Raw genomic sequence first — 20,820 nt, 5'->3', positions numbered from 1 at the left:
TGCAGCAGACGAAGAAGACACACGGAGGCTGGACCAGGCGAGGAAGAAGACACGGAGGCTGGACCAGGCGAGGAAGAAGACACGGAGGCTGGACCAGGGGAGGAAGAAGACACGGAGGCTGGACCAGGCGAGGGCGAAGACACGGAGGCTGGACCAGGCGAGGGCGAAGACACGGAGGCTGGACCAGGCGAGGGCGAAGACACAGAGGCTGGACCAGACGAGGGCGAAGATACGGAGGCTGGACCAGGCGAGGAAGAAGACACGGAGGCTGGACCAGGGGAGGAAGAAGACACGGAGGCTGGACCAGGCGCGGATGCAGACACGGAGGCTGGACCAGACAAGGATGTCGCTGTAGGCGGCGGCGTGGAAGCCGGAGACGGAGGCGCTGCAGGCGGCGGTGTGGGAGCCGCAGGTGGTGGCACTGCAGGCGATGGTGATAGCTGGATGGGCACCTCGGTCTCCCCAGCGAAAGCAGCAGGCTGAAGCGGTTTCTGAGACCCCTCAGCGGAAGCTGCTGATGACGGCGCAGGCTGGACGGGCTCCTCGGTCCCCCAGCAAAAACAGGCTCAAAACCAGTAGGCATGGGCGCCCTGGCACACACAAAACAAAACCAGCAGGCTCGTGGGCCTCTGGTACACATAAAGAGGGCTGCAGCTGCGCAGAGCACTGACCCTGCTCAGGCAGTGACAGCCGGGTGCAGTCCCTAGCTGGCATCTTGGCCTCCAGGGGTCCAGAGTTAGCTGAGGGTTGTAACCCAGCCTCTGGGGAAGCCCTGGAGTGAGTAGCAGTCTCTAATGTTGCCAGCTTTTGAGGAACAGAGTTTATAAATAACTCTCCTTGTAAACAACAAGGAGGACAGATAAAGATGCCACCAGGCACTTCCAGATTCTCAAAGTCACAGTCTCTGATGGTGCACACACACAAACACACCACATAGGAGGGTGAGAGGGGTCGGGGGGTCAATCCTGAGGGTCCAGCAGCACAATTTTGTTACTTTTTACACATTTTTTTGTCTCTTCCATTGTCCTCATCATCATCATCCCGTTTTCTCTTCTTCTGTCCTGCTTCTGTGTCAGCTGAAGTAGAGGGTGATGACACCGTGTCTTCATTTTCATTATCCTCACTTTCGGAGGTGGTGTCTGACGGTTCGTTGCCTGACTCGAGGAACCTCAATCGCTTCCTGTTCATCTCATTACTCTCGCCATTATTATTTTCCTCTCTTTGGCGCCTCCTGGAGCCAAAGAGATCGCTTTCATCAGCTCCCTCTCTTGGAGGGCTCCCGGATTCCTGAGGTTCTGGGATGACAGGTATTAACTCTGGGACCTCATCCTCAGATTCGCTTTCAAGGTCGCTTTCATTTTCAGCGCCAGAATCAATGTCACTTTCCCAGACCCACCACATGTCATCAGCAAACTGATCTTCTTCCCGGGGCAGATTAATGTCCACATTTACTGCCGGTAGATGAAGACCTTGATGGTCCCAGTGATCTTCAGCTAAACCGGCCAGGTTGTTTTCCATGTCAGCTGCTGGAACAGGTAGTGCTTCATTGTCCCAGGGACCTTCTGCTCCTACTGCTGGATTTAATCCTATGCCAGCTGCTTGCAGAGCTAGGTCCACTCGTGCAATATCATCAATATTTCCAAGCCCCAGAGTATTATAAAAAATTTCAATCGCAGTTTCCAGGCTGAACTCATTGAACAACCCACGCATGATAGTATCCCGGAGCAAACTCATCTCTGGACCTACTGCAGCGTAATGTTCAAAGCGCTCCACTAAATGGAGCAGCGGGCGAAATCTTAGCTGCACATCTAGAAACAGAGAAATATTTTATATTTAACACTCATGATGAGAGAACAGTCCACAAATTCCAGTTATGCAATATTGGTGCACCTGAAAACTAAGTGCTAAAAACTACATAGGTGAGGTTACTATTGCATGCACTGCAGTTGTGATGAACTTATTAGCTTTGAATATCACCTTTTCCTCAGGCCACAGTCACTATTATAAAATACTACAAAACTGCTTAATTTTCATAAAGATCATAAGGTTATTTCTTTCATTTTACAAAACAATTCAATCTCAAATTTAAGCTGAAAATAGCATGCAGCACCAGCATTTAAATAAGCCCGTGAAACATCCCTGCTTAGACAAAAACATGTATATTCTCCAATCCCCCATAGGCGGTCAGGAAACAGTTGATGTACCGGGAGAAACACCGCACCAAACGGAGGTATCTAGACTGTGTGACCGAGGCCTTTACGAGCATGTGTTGTAACAAACTGTCAGATAATACATCAGAAAATTGAAATGAGATGTTCTTACTTTGGTTAGCGCCGTTGATCTCACCGTCTCCGCTATCCATTTTAAAAATGGTTTAAATCCACTGGACTGGAGGAAAGTAACTGGCTGTTTACAATTTTGACTATCGTTAAAATAGCTGAAAAGTTTAAAAACGTTTTCTGCAGTAGCTGAGAGACAGTAATCTGTGCTGCAAGAAACGCTGCTAAATGTTTTTTTTTACAGAGCGTAGTCATGGATACACGGGGTTCTCACGCTGATTCGTGAAGTCATACGTCGGATTCCAATGTGACGTCATGCTGCGAACGTGGATATATATCTATATATCTATATATATATATATATATATATATATATATATATATATGTGTGTGTGTTGGCCATGCGGTGGTTGGAGGAGTTAAAAACTTGGAAATGGCATTAGGAATATATTAAAATTGCCTTTTAACTTGTGATTCATGCATTGAATGACTGTCAGGTTAGTCTTGATCATTTCAAAGTATGACTGCCCCTCTGTATCATTGTACCATTGTTTTACACTTTTTTAAAATAGTTTTTAGAGTTTTCTGCATATCAAGACTTCCAAGTATGATGTCACAGATAGCAACAAGTTCAAAAGTCGTAATATTTTGGGGATGTTATCTGAGGTTATTGTAAAATTTGTCAATCTGCTTTCTGAAGGTTTCAAGCTTTCTCTTTTTTTTCATTTACAGCTAGCTGTTTTCACACAGGAGATCCTGTGGACATATTGAATTTCCTTTTTATGTTATCTTAGTGACTTATTAGTTGAAGTAGAGTTCATACTGTGGGCTTTTGGGACATTCACAGCATTCAGTCATTATTATAGTTAGAGATATCTGTATGTAAGTAAGTAAGTAAAATGTATTTATATAGCGCGTTTCACAGATACAAAATCACAAAGTGCTTTACAACACAGGAAATGGAAATATAAAACAATAAAACAGTAAATAAAACAGCAAATAAAACAAAGTAAAACTATAAAACTATAAAAACAGCATGAGAGGAAATTAATCAAATGCTTTTCTAAATAAAAATGTTTTCAGCTGTTTTTAAAAGAATCAATGGAGTCCGTGCAGCGTAGAGACAGTGGAAGAGAATTCCACAACCGTGGTGCCACAGTCTGAAAGGCCCGATCACCACGAGTTTTAAAACGAGTGCGCGGTACCACCAGCAGTCTCTGATCTAATGACCTTAAAGCCCAAGAAGATGAATGTGGTTTCAGCAGGTCAGATAAATATTGAGGAGCTTGACCATGTAGGGCCCTAAAGGTTAGAACAAAAATTATAAATGACATATGTATGTATCTTTGTAACTTCTCTGTTGGCAATGATGTTTTTATGTGTGTGAGATTTACTTTTCTTCACTTTCTTGGTGAATGAATCCATCTGTGTTCCAACTTTTACCTTCCCTTGACTGAGTTGTTTTGCGTTGCCTTTTGCCTTCACATGTATGACTCGCAGCCTGACAACAAACTTAGATTTGTGAACTTTGTGTCATGACCTCTAGAACTGTAAGTATTGGGCCTTCTTTTCTAACCTAGAAGTCCCCTTTAAAATAAATTTGTGAGTCACTGTCATAATTCAAATGAGTGTTGTTCTTGCTTTCTCAGTGTCGCTGGTTAACTTTATAATTTTTTAATGTAAATCTGCAAAATACAAAATATAAGATTACAGGTTGAATAGTAGTATCTTAGCTTCTCACAGTTATTTATCTAGTACTGCATCACATTCTGATCAAATTACTGCCACAAGCTAAATGTCCACATTCTCACCTGTAGATTTTAAAGATCTGGAAGAAATTAAGCATCAGTTAAAGTCTTGCACCTCTCTACTTCACCCCATCCCGACAAAACTATCCAAATCTGTATCTCATTGTTTTACAAATCATTTAGTAAATATTATCAACAGCTCTCTACAGCCCTGCATTTTCCCTGTGTCTCTCACATGTGCAGTAATCACACTACTGCTTAATAAAATGGAATTAACACCAAAGAAAGGGGACACAGAGAGTGACAAAAACTTAACTCAAGGGACACAAGACCCTTGGCAGACAGGACTGAATCATGGGCCTCTGTTTTCTGGGGTGGGCACGCTGTTGTCACCGGGATGTGTGACCTCAGATCTTCAGTACTCTTGGACAGGTGGCCAACATTAGGGGAAGACAAGAAGCAGGAGTGCTTTCAAGACACCTTAACCTGAGATCAGAGAGCTCAGAATTTCAAAAAGCATCTGAAACAGCTCAGGTTTGGAAAGAAAGCTTTCCATGTTAGGTGTTATGAATAACTATTATTTAAGCATTTCAGTGGGTTTTACATGACATATATTGCTAGCCCTGAGATAAATGGGCAGTCTGCTAAGTGTACCCTGCCTTTGTTCTGTGGCAGCTGGACAGAGAAAAGCAGTTGTTTAGTCATCAACCATATCTTTGGGTGTAGACTAACATCCTAATTTCCAAAGGAAATCTGAACAGCAAAAACAGGTAGTTTTGAATGTGAAAATATCCATAAGAATAGAGTAACACATTTTAAGAGGAAAACAATACCACTAGGAAGTTGAGGTTACTGGCAAATTCAGCTGACATTCCAACAAATCTATCACTCAAATGTTAATTTACAATTAAAAGTATTCATACATTTTAACACATATTAAGTCTTTCATATTTGGTCTTTAAAGTGCAGATTCCAAGCAGAAGCTGCAGAAATGTTGTATAAAGGAGGAGTGTTTGATAGTGACATTACACTTAGTGTGGGACATTGGGCTGTTTGGATCAAGTAATGACCTGAACCAAAGCTTGATTGTTGAACAGTTTTATTCATTATTGCATTATGAAACATATGTGTCCTAGATAATTGTTTGTCATTAAAGTGGAGCTTAAAGTTTAATGGGAGAGCCACCCCTGCTCCCCATGGTAACTGTAGCCAAGCTAAAAAGCAGCCAACAAACAGGCAGCCTACACAGTCACAGATGTGCTCCCAAGCTAGAAGCTCCACCTGCGTTCATTGCAACCTAAACATTATAAAGTTCCCTAAAGTAACTCACTAAGCCTAACAGGGGATAGGTACTCCTGCCTGAACTGACCACCACAGATGCAACCCAGCCACAAAGTAAAATCAAATGCACCTAGCTCCTAAAGTAACCTGCCTACACCAACCTGACATTTCTCCTCCCTAAGCTGGATGAATGTAAGTTAAATGACTACAAACATAAAAACCACTGGCTTCCAGACACTGTGATTGTCACTTACAGAGATGATATCAACAGATAATGACGGAACAAGAGAAGTACAGAGAAAGAATGCAAATGCTTGAAGAAGACAAACGCATATCCGCAGAGCAAGAAGCTGCTGCAATGTCACAACGTCTCCTAGAGGAAAAGGAGGAAACTGAGTGCAAGTTAAAGAGAAAAAGAGAAAGCAGCTGTGATAAAGAGACAACAAGAGGAAAGTGCTGCAAGGAGAAGGTCAGTTGAAGACTTAAGAAGAGAAATTGAAAGATTGGAAAATCTGAAAGGATTCAAAGCAGCACAGGCAAAACTACAGGTTTATGAGGAAGACTATGCTTCAGTAAAGCAAGAAAGAGTCACACTAAACCCTGCAAACTTACAGGTAACAGAGTCCAAGAATAATGCTAATCAACCCTCACAAGAAGAGAGTTAAACGTCACTTACAAGAGTACAGGTGAGCTTATAAAGGTTTTGGCAGAACTTATGTCAGCTAATAGACTACCTGTTCCAGAGCTTTCTGTATTTAGTGAGATCCACTTAAGTTTAAGCATTGGAAAGCATCTTTTCAGACTCTAATAAAGAGAAAGAACATTTGAATTGAATTCAAAATCCTGCTCCTCACATACAAGGTCTTAAATGATCAGGCCCTGTCTTATCTTAACGACCTTATAGTGCCATATCATCCTATTAGAGCACTTCGCTCTCACACTGCAGGCTTACTTGTTGGTCCTAGAGTATTTAAAAGTAGAATGGGAGGCAGAGCTTCAATTTTCAGGCCCCTCTTCTGTGGAACCAGCTTCCAGTTTGGATTCGTGAGACAGACACTATCTCTACTTTTAAGATTAGGCTTAAAACTTTCCTTTTTGCTACAGCATATAGTTAGGGCTGGACCAGGTGACCCTGAATCCTCCCTTAGTTATGCTGCAATAGACGTAGGCTGCTGGGGATTCCCATGATGCATTGAGTTTTTCCTTTTCAGTCACCTTTCTCACTCACTATGTGTTAATAGACCTCTCTGCATTGAATCGTACATGTTATTAATCTTGGGTCTCTCTTCCACAGCATGTCTTCTCTCCTGTCTTCCTTCTCTCACCCCAACCGGTCGCAGCATCGACCAAGTGTGTTTGCTTTTGGAACTGTGTCTTCATTCCACCTACTTCACATACAAGGGTCAGTTCTACAGGCAGAAACATGGGTGTGCCATGGGCCCAGTTTCACCCATCATGGCCAATTTGTACATGGAAGAAGTGGAAAAGTCACCGGAAGTGACATCTCACATTGTCACTTCTGGTATGATGGCGCCTGTGTTTGGCTCTGCCGCTGCCGGGTGCAGTTTGTCACGCTCTACTACTGTTGTGTTGTTTTTTTTTGCTCTACTGTTCTCACTCAGTTTTAATGATGTATTTGCTGCCCTGGTGTATGATCGCCTGTCTTTGCTATCCATCCGATCCTCTATGATGCCCACACGATGTCTCGTCGTCCTCTGGCATTTTCCACCCTCTTCCATTAGCTGGATCCTCATCAGGCGATTTCAGTGGTCCCTCTAGACCACGGAGAAGGAGAGGGAGAAGAGGAGGTATTCAGGTAAAGCTCAGGCTTTACTGGCGGCGTGGTTTGGCTGGTAAGCGACGTCGAGCGTGCGTTGTCTCCTGTGTCCAGAAAAGCTCCATGGAGGGGGACTTGTTTTCCACGGCCTTGTTTGGATACGCTGGGCCCAGCTCTTTGAGACCTTGCCACCTTAGGAGGGTTTATCCAGACTCTTCTGCGGGCTGGCTTTTTCTTCCCTCGGTGAGTGGATTCTACGAGCGTGACGGCTCGAACCCTGTGTATTTACGTCCCTTAACTCGAGCCTCTGCAAATAATGAGGCTTCTAGCTCACTGAATATGGCGCTTTTAACGCCGATCTCTGTCTAATAAATCATTCTTGTTGAATGATTTTATATTATCTAAAAAACTGGATTTTTTATTCTTGACTGAGACCTGGCAGCGAGATGTAGACTACTCGTCACTTATTGAACTCTGCCCGGATGGCTATACTTTTATTACCCAGCCTCGGTTGTCTGGTCGGGGTGGTGGGCTTGCCGTGGCTTTCCAGGACCGTTTCTCCTGCCGCTTCGTGAAAACTGGACATTTTCGTTCGTTTGAGCTGCAGCTGCTTAAAACTGGTAACAAGGATCCTTTCTACTGTGCTGTGGTGTATCATCCACCTGCATATAACAGGTTATTTTTATCGGAGCTCAGTGACTTCTTATCCGCTACTATGAAGCTGTCTAGGGTGCTTATAGTTGGGGACTTTAACATTCACGTTGATGATGACTCCGAGCCATTCGCCAGAGACTTTATGAACATTATGGATTCTTTTCATTTGACTCAGCATGTGTCCGGTCCTACACACAGGAAAGGTCACACACTGGACCTTGTTTTTTCTTTCGGTCTAAATATTGATTTTATTTGCTCTGGGGACATTTTTATTTCTGATCACTATGTTGTTATTGTTTTTAACTTGTCTTTTAATGAGCCTTTGTCCCCCGTTAGACGGATGGTTAGCTCTCGCATCTTAAACTCCTCCACAGCGGAGAAATTTGTGGATGCTTTTAACTTACAGCTATCTCCTCAAAATGGTGTTGATTTCTCAACCAGTCTTTTTAATAATTATTGCCTTTCTATTTTAGATGAAATTTGTCCTGTTAAGACGAGGAGTGTTTCTGCCTCCAAATCTCCTCCTTGGCTAAATGACAGTATTCGTTGTCTAAAACGTGATTGTCGTAAAGCGGAGCGCAGGTGGAGGAAAACTCATCTAAATGTTCACCTCCTCTCTCTTAAGGACCTTTTAGCTTCTTTTAATAATGCGATCAGAGATGCGAGGGCTGCCCATTTCTCACACTTGGTTACAAAGAGCAGAGGCAATCCCAAGGTGCTATTCAACACCATTAGTGACATTGTTACTCCTGCTCTGCCTGCGGGCCCTATTTTTTCTAACGAGGACTGTGAAAATTTTCTCTCTTTTCTGCTTGCAAAAATTCATAACGTGAGAATGAATTTTACACACTCAGCACCTGTTATCTCAATCTCTACCCCATCTCGCCCATTATCTTTGATACTTTCTCTCCTGTTTCACTACCTGAGTTGGTAAAATTAGTGAATTCAGTAAAAGCATCCTCCTGTTCACTTGACATTGTACCTGCATCATTATTCAAAAATGTCTTCCAGTCTATTGGCCCATGTGTGCTCACTTTAATCAACTCTTCACTGGCATCTGGTATAGTTCCGGTTTATTTTAAAAACGCTGCTATTCTCCCACTTTTAAAAAAACCTCAACTAGACCCTTCTCTTTGGAGCAGTTATAGACCTATCTCTAAATTACCGTTAATTGCTAAGCTTCTAGAAAAGGTTGTGGCTAAGCAACTTATGGCAGCTCTAGATAAACATGGCATTTACGATAAGTTTCAGTCCGGTTTTCGTCGATTTCACTCCACGGAGACAGCTCTTCTTAGGGTCTCAAGTGATATCTTGATGAATAATGATGCAGGAAAATGCTCTGTTCTACTCATGTTGGACCTCACATCAGCTTTCGACACAGTTGACCATCACATCCTCATTGAAAGGCTGAAAAATTGGGTTGGTGTATCTGCAACTGCATTAGAGTGGTTCTCCTCTTATCTCCATCACCGATCCTTTTCTGTGGCAGTCTCCGATTTTAGATCATCCTCTACCTCCCTTACTTATGGTGTCCCTCAAGGGTCAGTTTTGGGGCCTTTATTGTTTTTAATATATCATCTCCCCCTCCAGCATATAATGGGCTCTTTTGAGGACATTTCTTATCACTGTTATGCTGATGATATTCAGTTGTACGTTTCTTTTATGCCCGAGGATTTATCTAAGCTTCAGCGTCTGAATGATTGCTTAGATTTGATCAAACGTTGGATGGCTGCAAATTTCCTCCAACTCAACGAGGGGAAAACCGAAGTCCTCGTGATGCGCCCCTGATAGATTTTATCGCAGATAGTGAAAGCCCTTGGTCCTCTCTCACTCTATGTTAAATCCTCTATCAGGAATTTAGGTGTCACCTTTGACTCGAGTCTCACGTTGGATGGGCATGTGAAATCTCTGGTTCGGTCTTGTTTTTTAACATTTAAGAAGTGTGGCTAAGCTAAGCCCGATTTTATCTCATTCTGAACTGGAGATTGCTATACATGCATTTACTTAAATCACGCTTGGATTATTGTAATTCGCTGTTTATGTGTCTAAGCAAAGGTTCTCTGGATCGTCTGCAGGTTGTGCAAAACGCTGCAGCTAGGCTTTTGACAAAATCCTCCAAGTACTCACATGTGACGCCATTGTTATCTCAGTTACACTGGCTTCCTGTTAAATCTAGAGTCAATTTTAAGATCCTGGTCTTGACCTACAGAGCTGTGCACGGACTGGCACCAACCTACATCGTTGATCTACTACAGCCCTATGTCCCTAGCAGGTCTTTGAGGTCATCTGATCAGGGCTTACTTGCTTTAAAAAATACTAAGAGGAGGACTAAGGGTGATAGAGCTTTTGCCACTGTGGCCCTAGACTGTAGAACTCTCTCCACCTAACATTAAGAACTGCGGACTCAGTAGCTGTTTTTAAAAACAACTCAAAACTCACCTTTTAAAACTGCTTTTGGTTAATTTTTTGCCTGTTTTATTTTCTCTTTTAAATCTTTTTATGACTTGTAATCTTATGTGCAGAACTTTGTGATTCTGTCTTGAAAGGTGCTATATAAATAAAAATTTATTTATTTATTTAAAAGAGGGCTTTGCTATCCTACCCTGGAACACCACCAAGCCATTGGTTCAGATATGTAGATGACACCTGGGTGAAAATCAAATCTCAGGACGTACCACAATTCACAGATCACATTAACTCAGTGGACCGACACATCAAATTCACCAGGGAGGATATGAAAAGTGGCAGGTTAGCCTTCTTAGACTGTGAGATTTCCATCAGTAATGGGGACATCTAAATGCTGTCGTGTACCGTAAACCTACACATACGGATCAGTATTTAAGGTTTGACTCTCATCATCCACTGGAGCACAAACTGGGTGTCATTAGGACGCTACAACACAGAGCGAACACCATCCCCACTGACACAGCGGCCAGGGAGGCAGAAGAACAACCCTGAGTAAATGTGGTTATCCCAGCTGGACTTTTGTCAAAGCTGAAAGGCACCTAAAGAAAGCTCCAGCCAATCCAGGAGAGAAGGACAACAGGAGTATCGGAGCAGTTGAGACGCATTTTTTGTAAACACCGGGTTTCTGTGGCTTTTAAACCCCAAAACCGCTGCGCCAAAAATTGGTCCACCCCAAGGATCGTGTCCCCCGACACAAACAGAGTAACATAGTGTACGCTGTTAAGTGCCAGGAGGATTGCCAGGATTTATACGTCGGGAAACCAAACAACCTCTGGCGAAGCGGATGGCACAACACAGAAGAGCTGCCGTCAGGCCAGGACTTCGCAGTCTATTTACACCTACAGGCCAGTGGACACTCTTTCAATGATGAGGATGTACACATCTTGGATAGGGAGGAACGCTGGTTTGAGCGCGGAGTCAAGGAGGCCATTTACGTGAAAAGGGAAAGACCATCTCTGAATCGAGGAGGGGGCCTAAGGGTACATTGTAACACACCCAATAAAAAAGATTCTAGGTCTGACCAACCGTCTCAGCCGTGGGCAAAAAGATGAGAGTCAATAAAATTCTAAAAGATAATTTATTGACAAATAATCAAGAGATAAAAGATAAAACAGTCCAGTGTCCCATTTATGAATCAAATAAAACACACAGTCCCAAGGCCAGAGCCAGCTATGCCACACTGCCAGTTGCACTCCACGTGTTGCCTTCAACAGGGTTAGAAGTTGTCCTCTGAGACCCACCACCCTGCAAGCATATAGCCAGTGGCCGTCCGACTGGGGTCTGGTGTATGGGGCCTCCCTGCTGCTGCGGAGTCGGGGCGGTCTGCTTCTCCCCACCGCAGGGAAAAGGGTAACACCACCTGGGTCTGGGTGCAGTTTCCCCCTCCAGGGGCAAGGGTACCTAGACCCGGGGCTTAGAGTACACTTGGGGAGTGTGATTGTGTGTACAGTGTCTCTCTATGTCTGTCTCCACGTTGGGTGAGTGTTGAGCAATTGTATATGAGAGCATGAGGGTGGGAATAGATGTTTGTATCTGTGTGTGCCTGTTTGTCTGTGTCTATATGTCAGGTTGGGTATCAGACGCCACCTCTCTGGGGACATCTCAGGCCCTCCAAGGTTTGGAGGCCCATCTCCCCCACCACTTCCCCTGCCGGTGGCGGACGCCTCAGACATCGGTGCGTTGGTGGTTCTCTGTGTCCGGGGTGGGCGCCCAGGTACCCACCGGCTCACTCCTTGGCGGCTGCTTATTGGGGCCTGGAGCCTGGGGCTCGCTCGGGCCACTTTGGGGATGGGGTGCCCTCGGCCTCACGGCCCGGGGCTCGGCCACTCAGGCACAGCTGGCTGCCGGCGGAGCTCACGGGCACGTCACTGCAACCCCCTGGCTTCTGCTCGCGGCTGCTGAGTGACCCCTCATCTGGGACTCTCCTCAGCTCTTTCTGGGATAGTAGCGCGGCTGCCCTCTGTTGGTCTTCCTTGGTCTCTTGTGTTCTGGGGGCCTCTGGATGTCTGGAGTCTTGATCTCCTCCATACCTGCTTCATGCCCTGGAGGTCGGGCAGTGGCCCCCACACCCTCTAGCAGATCATTACATGAAGGAACCTTTTAAAAACAAGCGCGTCCATGCTCACAGGTGTACACACGGGTGATCACACACACAAACTACACCCTTTTTGGCTCCTACCTCAAAGCACACTGTGCGCTGTCGATCTCACATGCTGCACAATAATGTTTAATATTTAGTATTTACTGTCATATTCCCATATATCATTGTGATCTTGTTTATTACTCTCGTTTTCTTCTGCTTGCTTTCTTTTTTCTTTCTCAACAGGTGATCCAGGTGATCGATATATGTATTTTTTGTCTGCTTATTTTGTTGGTTTTTGTTTTTTGCCCTTTTTCCCCCGTCCCTCTTGTCAGGTTTTTTTCTTTCCCTCTTTCTTTCTCCATGTTCTCTCCTCCAGTCAAGTCTGTCCCGTATTCAGCAAGTGAAAATAAAATAAACAATAAAAAGTTGAATCAAATGGACCATTACGGCAAGGCTGGGATGGTAAAGTAATCCGTTGGGCATCTTTCTTCGTCTTTAGACAATAATTCTGATGGCAAAAGAACCAAACGGGACAGGTTAAAAAAAAAAAAAGAAGAAGTTGTCCTCTGAGACAGCCAGTGGTCACTCCAGCCTCTGCAACTCTGCTGCCTTTAGGCTGTGGCATATAATAGGCCCTGGCCTGCACAGAGAGACAAAATGACACATTCACTATAGAATTCATAGCACAAAACCCATCCATCCCAAACATACCAGATTTCATCACATTACATACCTGCACAGAGAGACAAAATGACACAGTAGTGTTTGTAGTGTGGGCTATAAGTAGACCAGTGTATCAGTGCAATCAAGTACACCTGCCTCTAATTAGTCCAACCCCATTCCAGCCATTGGCTCACCAAAAATGTGACACACACACAACCACTCCCAACCCAGTGCAACTCAACACAATAATATGGAGCTGAATTAACACAGGCACATTAGTCTACCATGTTACAACATCTTTCGCCATCTTACAATGCTGTGATTGCAGCCATTCCCCAACTCTCTGTGAATGGTACTCATGGCCATTGATCAGTGGTCTTTGATCAGTGGGTTTTGGTCAGTGGTTGTTGATGAATGGGTCATGAGAATTTGCATAATTAAGATTAAGGAGCTGACCTCCCAGCCCATTGTTCCTTCAGTGGGCTGGTTTCAGTCACTATGCAAATGTACTGTTTATAAGATTGGGGAAACCTGCAGTCAGCTGAGACTGAAGAAGTCACTTGGATGAGTGACAAAACGTTTCTTCCACAAAACGCTACGTTCAGATGAACAGAATCAACTTTTGGAGAGGACCAAAGGTACCACACAGACTATGCAAATTTCATGGAGAACATGTGGTGATGCAGAGAAAATGCCGGAGAAAGAACTCTGTAATACTCCTGTTTGGTATATTCCCCACCATGGGGTACACCACCCTCAAAAGCCCGGCAAAATATGCGTAGTCTTTGACTGCTCTGCACAATATGAAGACACCTCGCTGAAAATGCACCTGCTTACAGGGCCTGACCTCACAAACACTTTGGTGGGAGTGCTTCGTAGGTTCAGGAAGGGCTTCACTGCTGTAATGTGCGACGTCAAACAAATGTTTCACCAGTTCCATGTAACACCAAAACCAGGACTACTTTGGTGCTGCTTCTTCTGGCTGTGCCAACTTTGGTTTAAAACATCTAGCCACGCAAGGTGAGAGAAAGTTCACTCCAAACACTGTGAGGTTCATTCAAAGGAACTTTTATGTAGATGATGGACTTGTAAGTGTTATGTCAGAAGCAGAAGCCATAAAATTAGTCAAAGAACTGTGTAGAGAACTGTGTAGCACAGGTAAACTAAGATTACACAAGTTCATATCAAACAGTGAAAATGTGATAAAGTCATTGCCGAGAGAAAAGTGTACAGAAAGATTTAAGGACTTAGATCTGGCACTTGGAGAGCCATTAATGGGAAGGGCACTTGGTGTTCAGTGGTGCGTTTCTGCTGATGAGTTTCTGTTAGGTTTTTGTATTGTTGATTGTCATTTATGCTTAGAAATATCTACTTATATATTCTTAGAGTTTTATAATTAGGTGTAGATTGGTAGAGGTTTGATCCTTAATAGTCTGCAAACTTTGTGTGCATTCCAGAGCACTCTGGGAGCATGGGAGAGGTCGTACCTTGTCTTATTGTTTTATGGTAGGATAAACGTATCTATATCTGTTTTAGGCTAAGTGCCTTTTGTTTAGATGAACTGCTGGACTTCCAGGCCAGCAGGTTTAGGGAAGTCTTTATGGGGTCACACTCTGACCCCCACACACACACACACACACACACACACACACACACTTACAAAACCACAGGCAAGGTACTCTTTGTGTGTATGTAGACGTCATATGTAAATGAACCTATGTATATTTATGTAACCTCAATAAAAGAGCAGCGTTACGGGGGAGCGGACGAGAGTAACTGGGGTCAAGCGAAGGAGCGGCGTTTGTTCAGTTCTCTCCGTGCACGTAAAACATAAAGAACTTTGCCTACTCGTGTCTTGCTTTGCTGTGTAATTACATTGTCTTCAACGTTCCAGCGAATCGGTTTAAGCTACAAACCTATCAGTTTCCGTTCAGAATAACTGTAAAAGAGCACCCAACGACAAGAAAGGCGAATCCTGCGCACAATAGCATCAGTGTATGACCCACTGGGATTTGTGGCACCCTTCATCCTAAGAGGAAAGCAAATCAGTTATGTCAAGAGAAAGTTGGATGGGGCGAGCCACTCTCAGATGATCTCCGCACACAGTGGGAATCCTGGCTCCTAGATCTTCAAAACCTAACCTGTCAAAGGTGAAAGTTCAAAGATGTGTCCTACCTGCAAACACAGACATTGCACAATGTGAATTACACCATTTTTCAGGACGCTAGTGTGACAGGCTACAGACAGTGTAGTTATTTAAGAACAGTAACATCCAAAGGGGATATTCATTGTGCCTTAGTCTTGGGAAAGGCACATGTAGCCCCAACCAAGGTCACTACTGTTCCTAGACTTGAACTAATGGCTGCAGTAGTTGCAGCAAGAACAAGTGTAAGGTTAAGAAATGAGCTGGAGATAAGTGATCTTGAAGAGCACTTCAGGATAGATTCCACGGTAGTGTTGGGGAATGTGAACAATGATGCAAAGAGATTTCACGTGTTTGTGGCAAATAGGATTCAAAGGATAAGGTCACTCACAGACCCACGACAGTGGCATCAAGTACCATCTGAAAGTAATTGTGTAGACCATGCATCAATAGGACTCTGTGTCCAACAGCTGCTCAACTCTAACTGCTTTAAAGGTCCAGAGTTTTTGTGGCAAAGCGAGCTACCCATTGAAAATGACAAGTTTACTGAAGTCAAGCCCAACGATCCAGAGCTGAAAACAGTAGATGTGTCCAACACCAAAGTAGAAGAAAGGAGAAGAATACTAGACCGTCTCACCAAATTCTCAGACTGGAGAAGAGCTGTTAAAGCTATTGGTTGTCTACAGAAATTTGTGAAAGATTTCAAAGGACTCACACAAACAAAAGGTGAAAACACAAGTCAGACAAAAGGCGGAACTGTTCATAATAAAACTTGCACAGGAAAACACATTCAGCAAAGAATTTAAGGACTTAACTAGAGGAAAGGACATTCAACTGAAGGACAAGACACACAAGCTGTACAGCCTAAGTCCATTTGTTGATGAGCAGGGAGGACGTTTAACAAGAGCAACTCTGCACCCATATATCAAACATCCTGCCATTATTCCCAATTCAAGTCATGTGTCGTCTTTACTTATTAAACACTATCACAAAAAAGTGCAGCATCAAGGAAGGGGAATAACTGTAAACGAGCTGCACTCCAATGGGATTTGATCACAGGACACAGCAATGCAGTTGCTTCTCACATCTACAAGTGCACAAGCTGCAGAAAGTACAGTTTGAAAGTGAGTTTGTTCTGAACACCCCTCTTCAAGCCACATGGGAAGTGTTTGGGAGAGGCAAATTAGTACTATTAGAAGTGTTTTAACTTCTATTCTTTATTAGAATAACAACTAAATATTAATAGCATGATGAAACATGTCAGGTCCCAGAAAACACTTTTTGAAGTACCAGAAATACATGAGACCTATTTTCCATACTCTGCCACCATAAAGCCTGCAAAAGTTACTATTAGCCTGTGATTGTGACAGGATGTCTTTGCTTTCCATATTATTTTTGCCTATTTGTCAATGCTGGTACGAAGCCTGTCTGTGCTGTTTTGATCCCTTTGCAAACATTTCTTTCAATAAATCTCAGAAAATCAGTTTTGTTTTAATTCTCAGTTTATTTTTCCACAACACTTTGATCATCTGAATATTTTGTAAGTGTGGTTTTAGTAACAGCCAGTGCTGAGCAGCTGCTGGACAGTGTTTTGCTTATTTGTGGCATTGAGTTCTCTCTTTTCTCATGTGTACTTTCAAAAATTTGAACATCTGAAACTGCTCAGCACTAATAAAGAGTGACACCAAGCTACACCTGACACAAACATCAGCAAAAGTGCTGCTTACACATCAACATCAGCAAAACAAAATTCTACATACAGTATGTAAAACTATGAAAAAGTCTATGAATGTCCTGGCAATTCCTGAGCCATTTCAGCATCCACCTTTAAATCAGCTCCCTTACAACTCAAACTTTACAGCTTCCTGCTGTAATGATGAAGATGAGTTGGAAACACTTATAACTCAACAATGTGCGACTCACAGACTGCACATTGGAACTCATTGGAGATGGAAGTCAATGCTGAGTGTCTAACAGCACAATTTGGTTAGTGTTTACATATTTTTCTGAAAGCAGGCTCAGTTGGGGGCAACTATCTGCTGCAATGAACAACCTAGACAGGAAGTTAAAATCTCCCAATTCTTTTAATCTTTGGGCTGAAGGAAGGACAATACTCGGTGTATAAATGCTCAATCAACAATTATTTATTTCCATACAATTCAATACTTTATGAGCATAAACCATCCGGATGGGGAGACATGCATGCAGAGGGTCACAGCAAATCTCAAAATGGTGGAGGGTTATTCAGCCTCTTATAGCCTCTACTGGTCCCCACCTAGTCGTAAAACCCTAAACATTCACATTCTTTCTCTCTTACGGTGCCTAAGTGGCGGCCTTGGCTCCCTGTTTTATCTCCTCCTGATGAGATGGGGCAGAAAACCTCTCCGGTATGTTCTGTTCTCTTCTAATCAGACAAATAAGGCCATGACTCTCTGAAAACGGTATTTCTTATAACTCCGCAGTATAATGCATCATAAAACAATATCATTCATTCACAATAAATCAGCAGTCTAATGTAATACAAATCAGTTTAATAAATGGAAGGAAATGGAGGAGCTAGAGTCCCAAACAAAACACAGGGGGGGAGCAGAGTCGATAGCACAGAAACAGTTAGTTCAGGGTGGCGGCGACAACCTCGTTCAGGAGGACGGGGCGATGATGACCAGCAAGCACGGCCGAGAAAAGGCCAGGCTGAGGCGGAAGGATGGAGGCTGCCAACAGCTGCAAGGATGAGGAGAAGGATGAGGCTGAAGCTGCTGAAGGAGGCTGGAGCTGATACAGAGGCCGGGCCAGGCGAAGCTGAAGCTGACGCAGAGGCCGGGCCAGGCGAGGATGATGATGATGGAGCAGAGGCTGGGCCACGCGAGGATGATGATGATGAAGCAGAGGCCAGGCCAGGCGAGGATGATGATGATGAAGCTGCTGCTGCTGCAGGCGAGGATGGTGATGATGAAGCTGCTGCAGCAGACGAGAATGCAGACACGGAGGCTGGACCAGGCGAGGGCGAAGACACGGAGGCTGGACCAGGCGAGGAAGAAGACACGGAGGCTGGACCAGGCGAGGGCGAAGACACGGAGGCTGGACCAGACGAGGGCGAAGACACAGAGGCTGGACCAGGCGAGGAAGAAGACACGGAGGCTGGACCAGGGGAGGAAGAAGACACGGAGGCTGGACCAGGCGCGGATGCAGACACGGAGGCTGGACCAGACGAGGATGTCGCTGTAGGCGGCGGCGTGGAAGCCGGAGACGGAGGCGCTGCAGGCGGCGGCGTGGGAGCCGCAGGTGGTGGCACTGCAGGCGATGGTGATAGCTGGATGGGCACCTCGGTCCCCCCAGCGAAAGCAGCAGGCTGAAGCGGTTTCTGAGACCCCTCAGCGGAAGCTGCTGATGACGGCGCAGGCTGGACGGGCTCCTCGGTCCCCCCAGCAAAAACAGGCTCAAAACCAGTAGGCATGGGCGCCCCTGGCACACACAAAACAAAACCAGCAGGCTCGTGGGCCTCTGGCACACATAAAGAGGGCTGCAGCTGCGCAGAGCACTGACCCTGCTCAGGCAGTGACAGCCGGGTGCAGTCCCTAGCTGGCATCTTGGCCTCCAGGGGTCCACAGTTAGCTGAGGGTTGTAACCCAGCCTCTGGGGAAGCCCTGGAGTGAGTAGCAGTCTCTAATGTTGCCAGCTTTTGAGGAACAGAGTTTATAAAGAACTCTCCTTGTAAACAACAAGGAGGACAGATAAAGATGCCACCAGGCACTTCCAGATTCTCAAAGTCACAGTCTCTGATGGTGCACACACACAAACACACCACATAGGAGGGTGAGAGGGGTCGGGGGGTCAATCCTGAGGGTCCAGCAGCACAATTTTGTTACTTTTTACACATTTTTTTGTCTCTTCCATTGTCCTCATCATCATCATCCCGTTTTCTCTTCTTCTGTCCTGCTTCTGTGTCAGCTGAAGTAGAGGGTGATGACACCGTGTCTTCATTTTCATTATCCTCACTTTCGGAGGTGGTGTCTGACGGTTCGTTGCCTGAGTTGAGGCTCCTCAATCGCTTCCTGTTCATCTCGTTACTGTCGCCATTATTATTTTCCTCTCTTTGGCGCCTCCTGGAGCCAAAGAGATCGCTTTCATCAGCTCCCTCTCTTGGAGGGCTCCCGGATTCTTGAGGTTCTGGGATGACAGGTATTAACTCTGGGACCTCATCCTCAGATTCGCTTTCAAGGTCGCTTTCATTTTCAGCGCCAGAATCAATGTCACTTTCCCAGACCCACCACATGTCATCAGCAAACTGATCTTCTTCCCGGGGCAGATTAATGTCCACATTTACTGCCGGTAGATGAAGACCTTGATGGTCCCAGTGATCTTCAGCTAAACCGGCCAGGTTGTTTTCCATGTCAGCTGCTGGAACAGGTAGTGCTTCATTGTCCCAGGGACCTTCTGCTCCTACTGCTGGATTTAATCCTATGCCAGCTGCTTGCAGAGCTAGGTCCACTCGTGCAATATCATCAATATTTCCAAGCCCCAGAGTATTATAAAAAATTTCAATCGCAGTTTCCAGGCTGAACTCATTGAACAACCCACGCATGATAGTATCCCGAGCAAACTCATCTCTGGACCTACTGCAGCGTAATGTTCAAAGCGCTCCACTAAATGGAGCAGCGGGCGAAATCTTAGCTGCACATCTAGAAACAGAGAAATATTTTATATTTAACACTCATGATGAGAGAACAGTCCACAAATTCCAGTTATGCAATATTGGTGCACCTGAAAACTAAGTGCTAAAAACTACATAGGTGAGGTTACTATTGCATGCACTGCAGTTGTGATGAACTTATTAGCTTTGAATATCAGCTTTTCCTCAGGCCACAGTCACTATTATAAAATACTACAAAACTGCTTAATTTTCATAAAGATCATAAGGTTATTTCTTTCATTTTACAAAACAATTCAATCTCAAATTTAAGCTGAAAATAGCATGCAGCACCAGCATTTAAATAAGCCCGTGAAACATCCCTGCTTAGACAAAAACATGTATATTCTCCAATCCCCCATAGGCGGTCAGGAAACAGTTGATGTACCGGGAGAAACACCGCACCAAACGGAGGTATCTAGACTGTGTGACCGAGGCCTTTACGAGCATGTGTTGTAACAAACTGTCAGATAATACATCAGAAAATTGAAATGAGATGTTCTTACTTTGGTTAGCGCCGTTGATCTCACCGTCTCCGCTATCCATTTTAAAAATGGTTTAAATCCACCGGACTGGAGGAAAGTGATCAGTAAGCTGCAAACTTAAACTGGCTGTTTACAATTTTGACTATCGTTAAAATAGCTGAAAAGTTTAAAAACGTTTTCTGCTGTAGCTGAGAGACAGTAATCTGTGCTGCAAGAAACGCTGCTAAATGTTTTTTTTTACAGAGCGTAGTCATGGATACACGGGGTTCTCACGCTGATTCGTGAAGTCATACGTCGGATTCCAATGTGACGTCATGCTGCGAACGTGGATATATATCTATATATATATAGATATATATATATATCTATATATATATGTGTGTGTGTGTGTGTGTTGGCCATGCGGTGGTTGGAGGAGTTAAAAAACTTGGAAATGGCATTAGGAATATATTAAAATTGCCTTTTAACTTGTGATTCATGCATTGAATGACTGTCAGGTTAGTCTTGATCATTTCAAAGTATGACTGCCCCTCTGTATCATTGTACCATTGTTT

The 20,820-nt window shown here is 44.3% G+C and overlaps 1 protein-coding gene across 1 annotated transcript; it reads right to left on the bottom strand.

Moving 5' to 3' along the window:
- Window positions 1-635: 635 nt before the first annotated feature.
- LOC120434188 lies at window positions 636-20,495 on the bottom strand. The gene is made up of 3 exons (XM_039601811.1): window positions 20,360-20,495; window positions 2,323-2,394; window positions 636-1,808 (listed from the first exon to the last, which is right to left on the bottom strand). Exons 2-3 carry the CDS (start codon window positions 2,360-2,362, stop codon window positions 991-993), a joined length of 858 nt encoding a protein of 285 aa, XP_039457745.1. The 5' UTR covers window positions 2,363-2,394; window positions 20,360-20,495; the 3' UTR covers window positions 636-990.
- Window positions 20,496-20,820: the final 325 nt, after the last annotated feature.

This window comes from Oreochromis aureus, linkage group 18 (genome assembly GCF_013358895.1).
Source record: "Oreochromis aureus strain Israel breed Guangdong linkage group 18, ZZ_aureus, whole genome shotgun sequence".
NCBI classification, from domain to species: Eukaryota; Metazoa; Chordata; class Actinopteri; order Cichliformes; family Cichlidae; genus Oreochromis; species Oreochromis aureus.
Note: the sequence above shows the minus strand (reverse complement) of the source record. Positions and strands in the feature narration are given on the sequence as shown.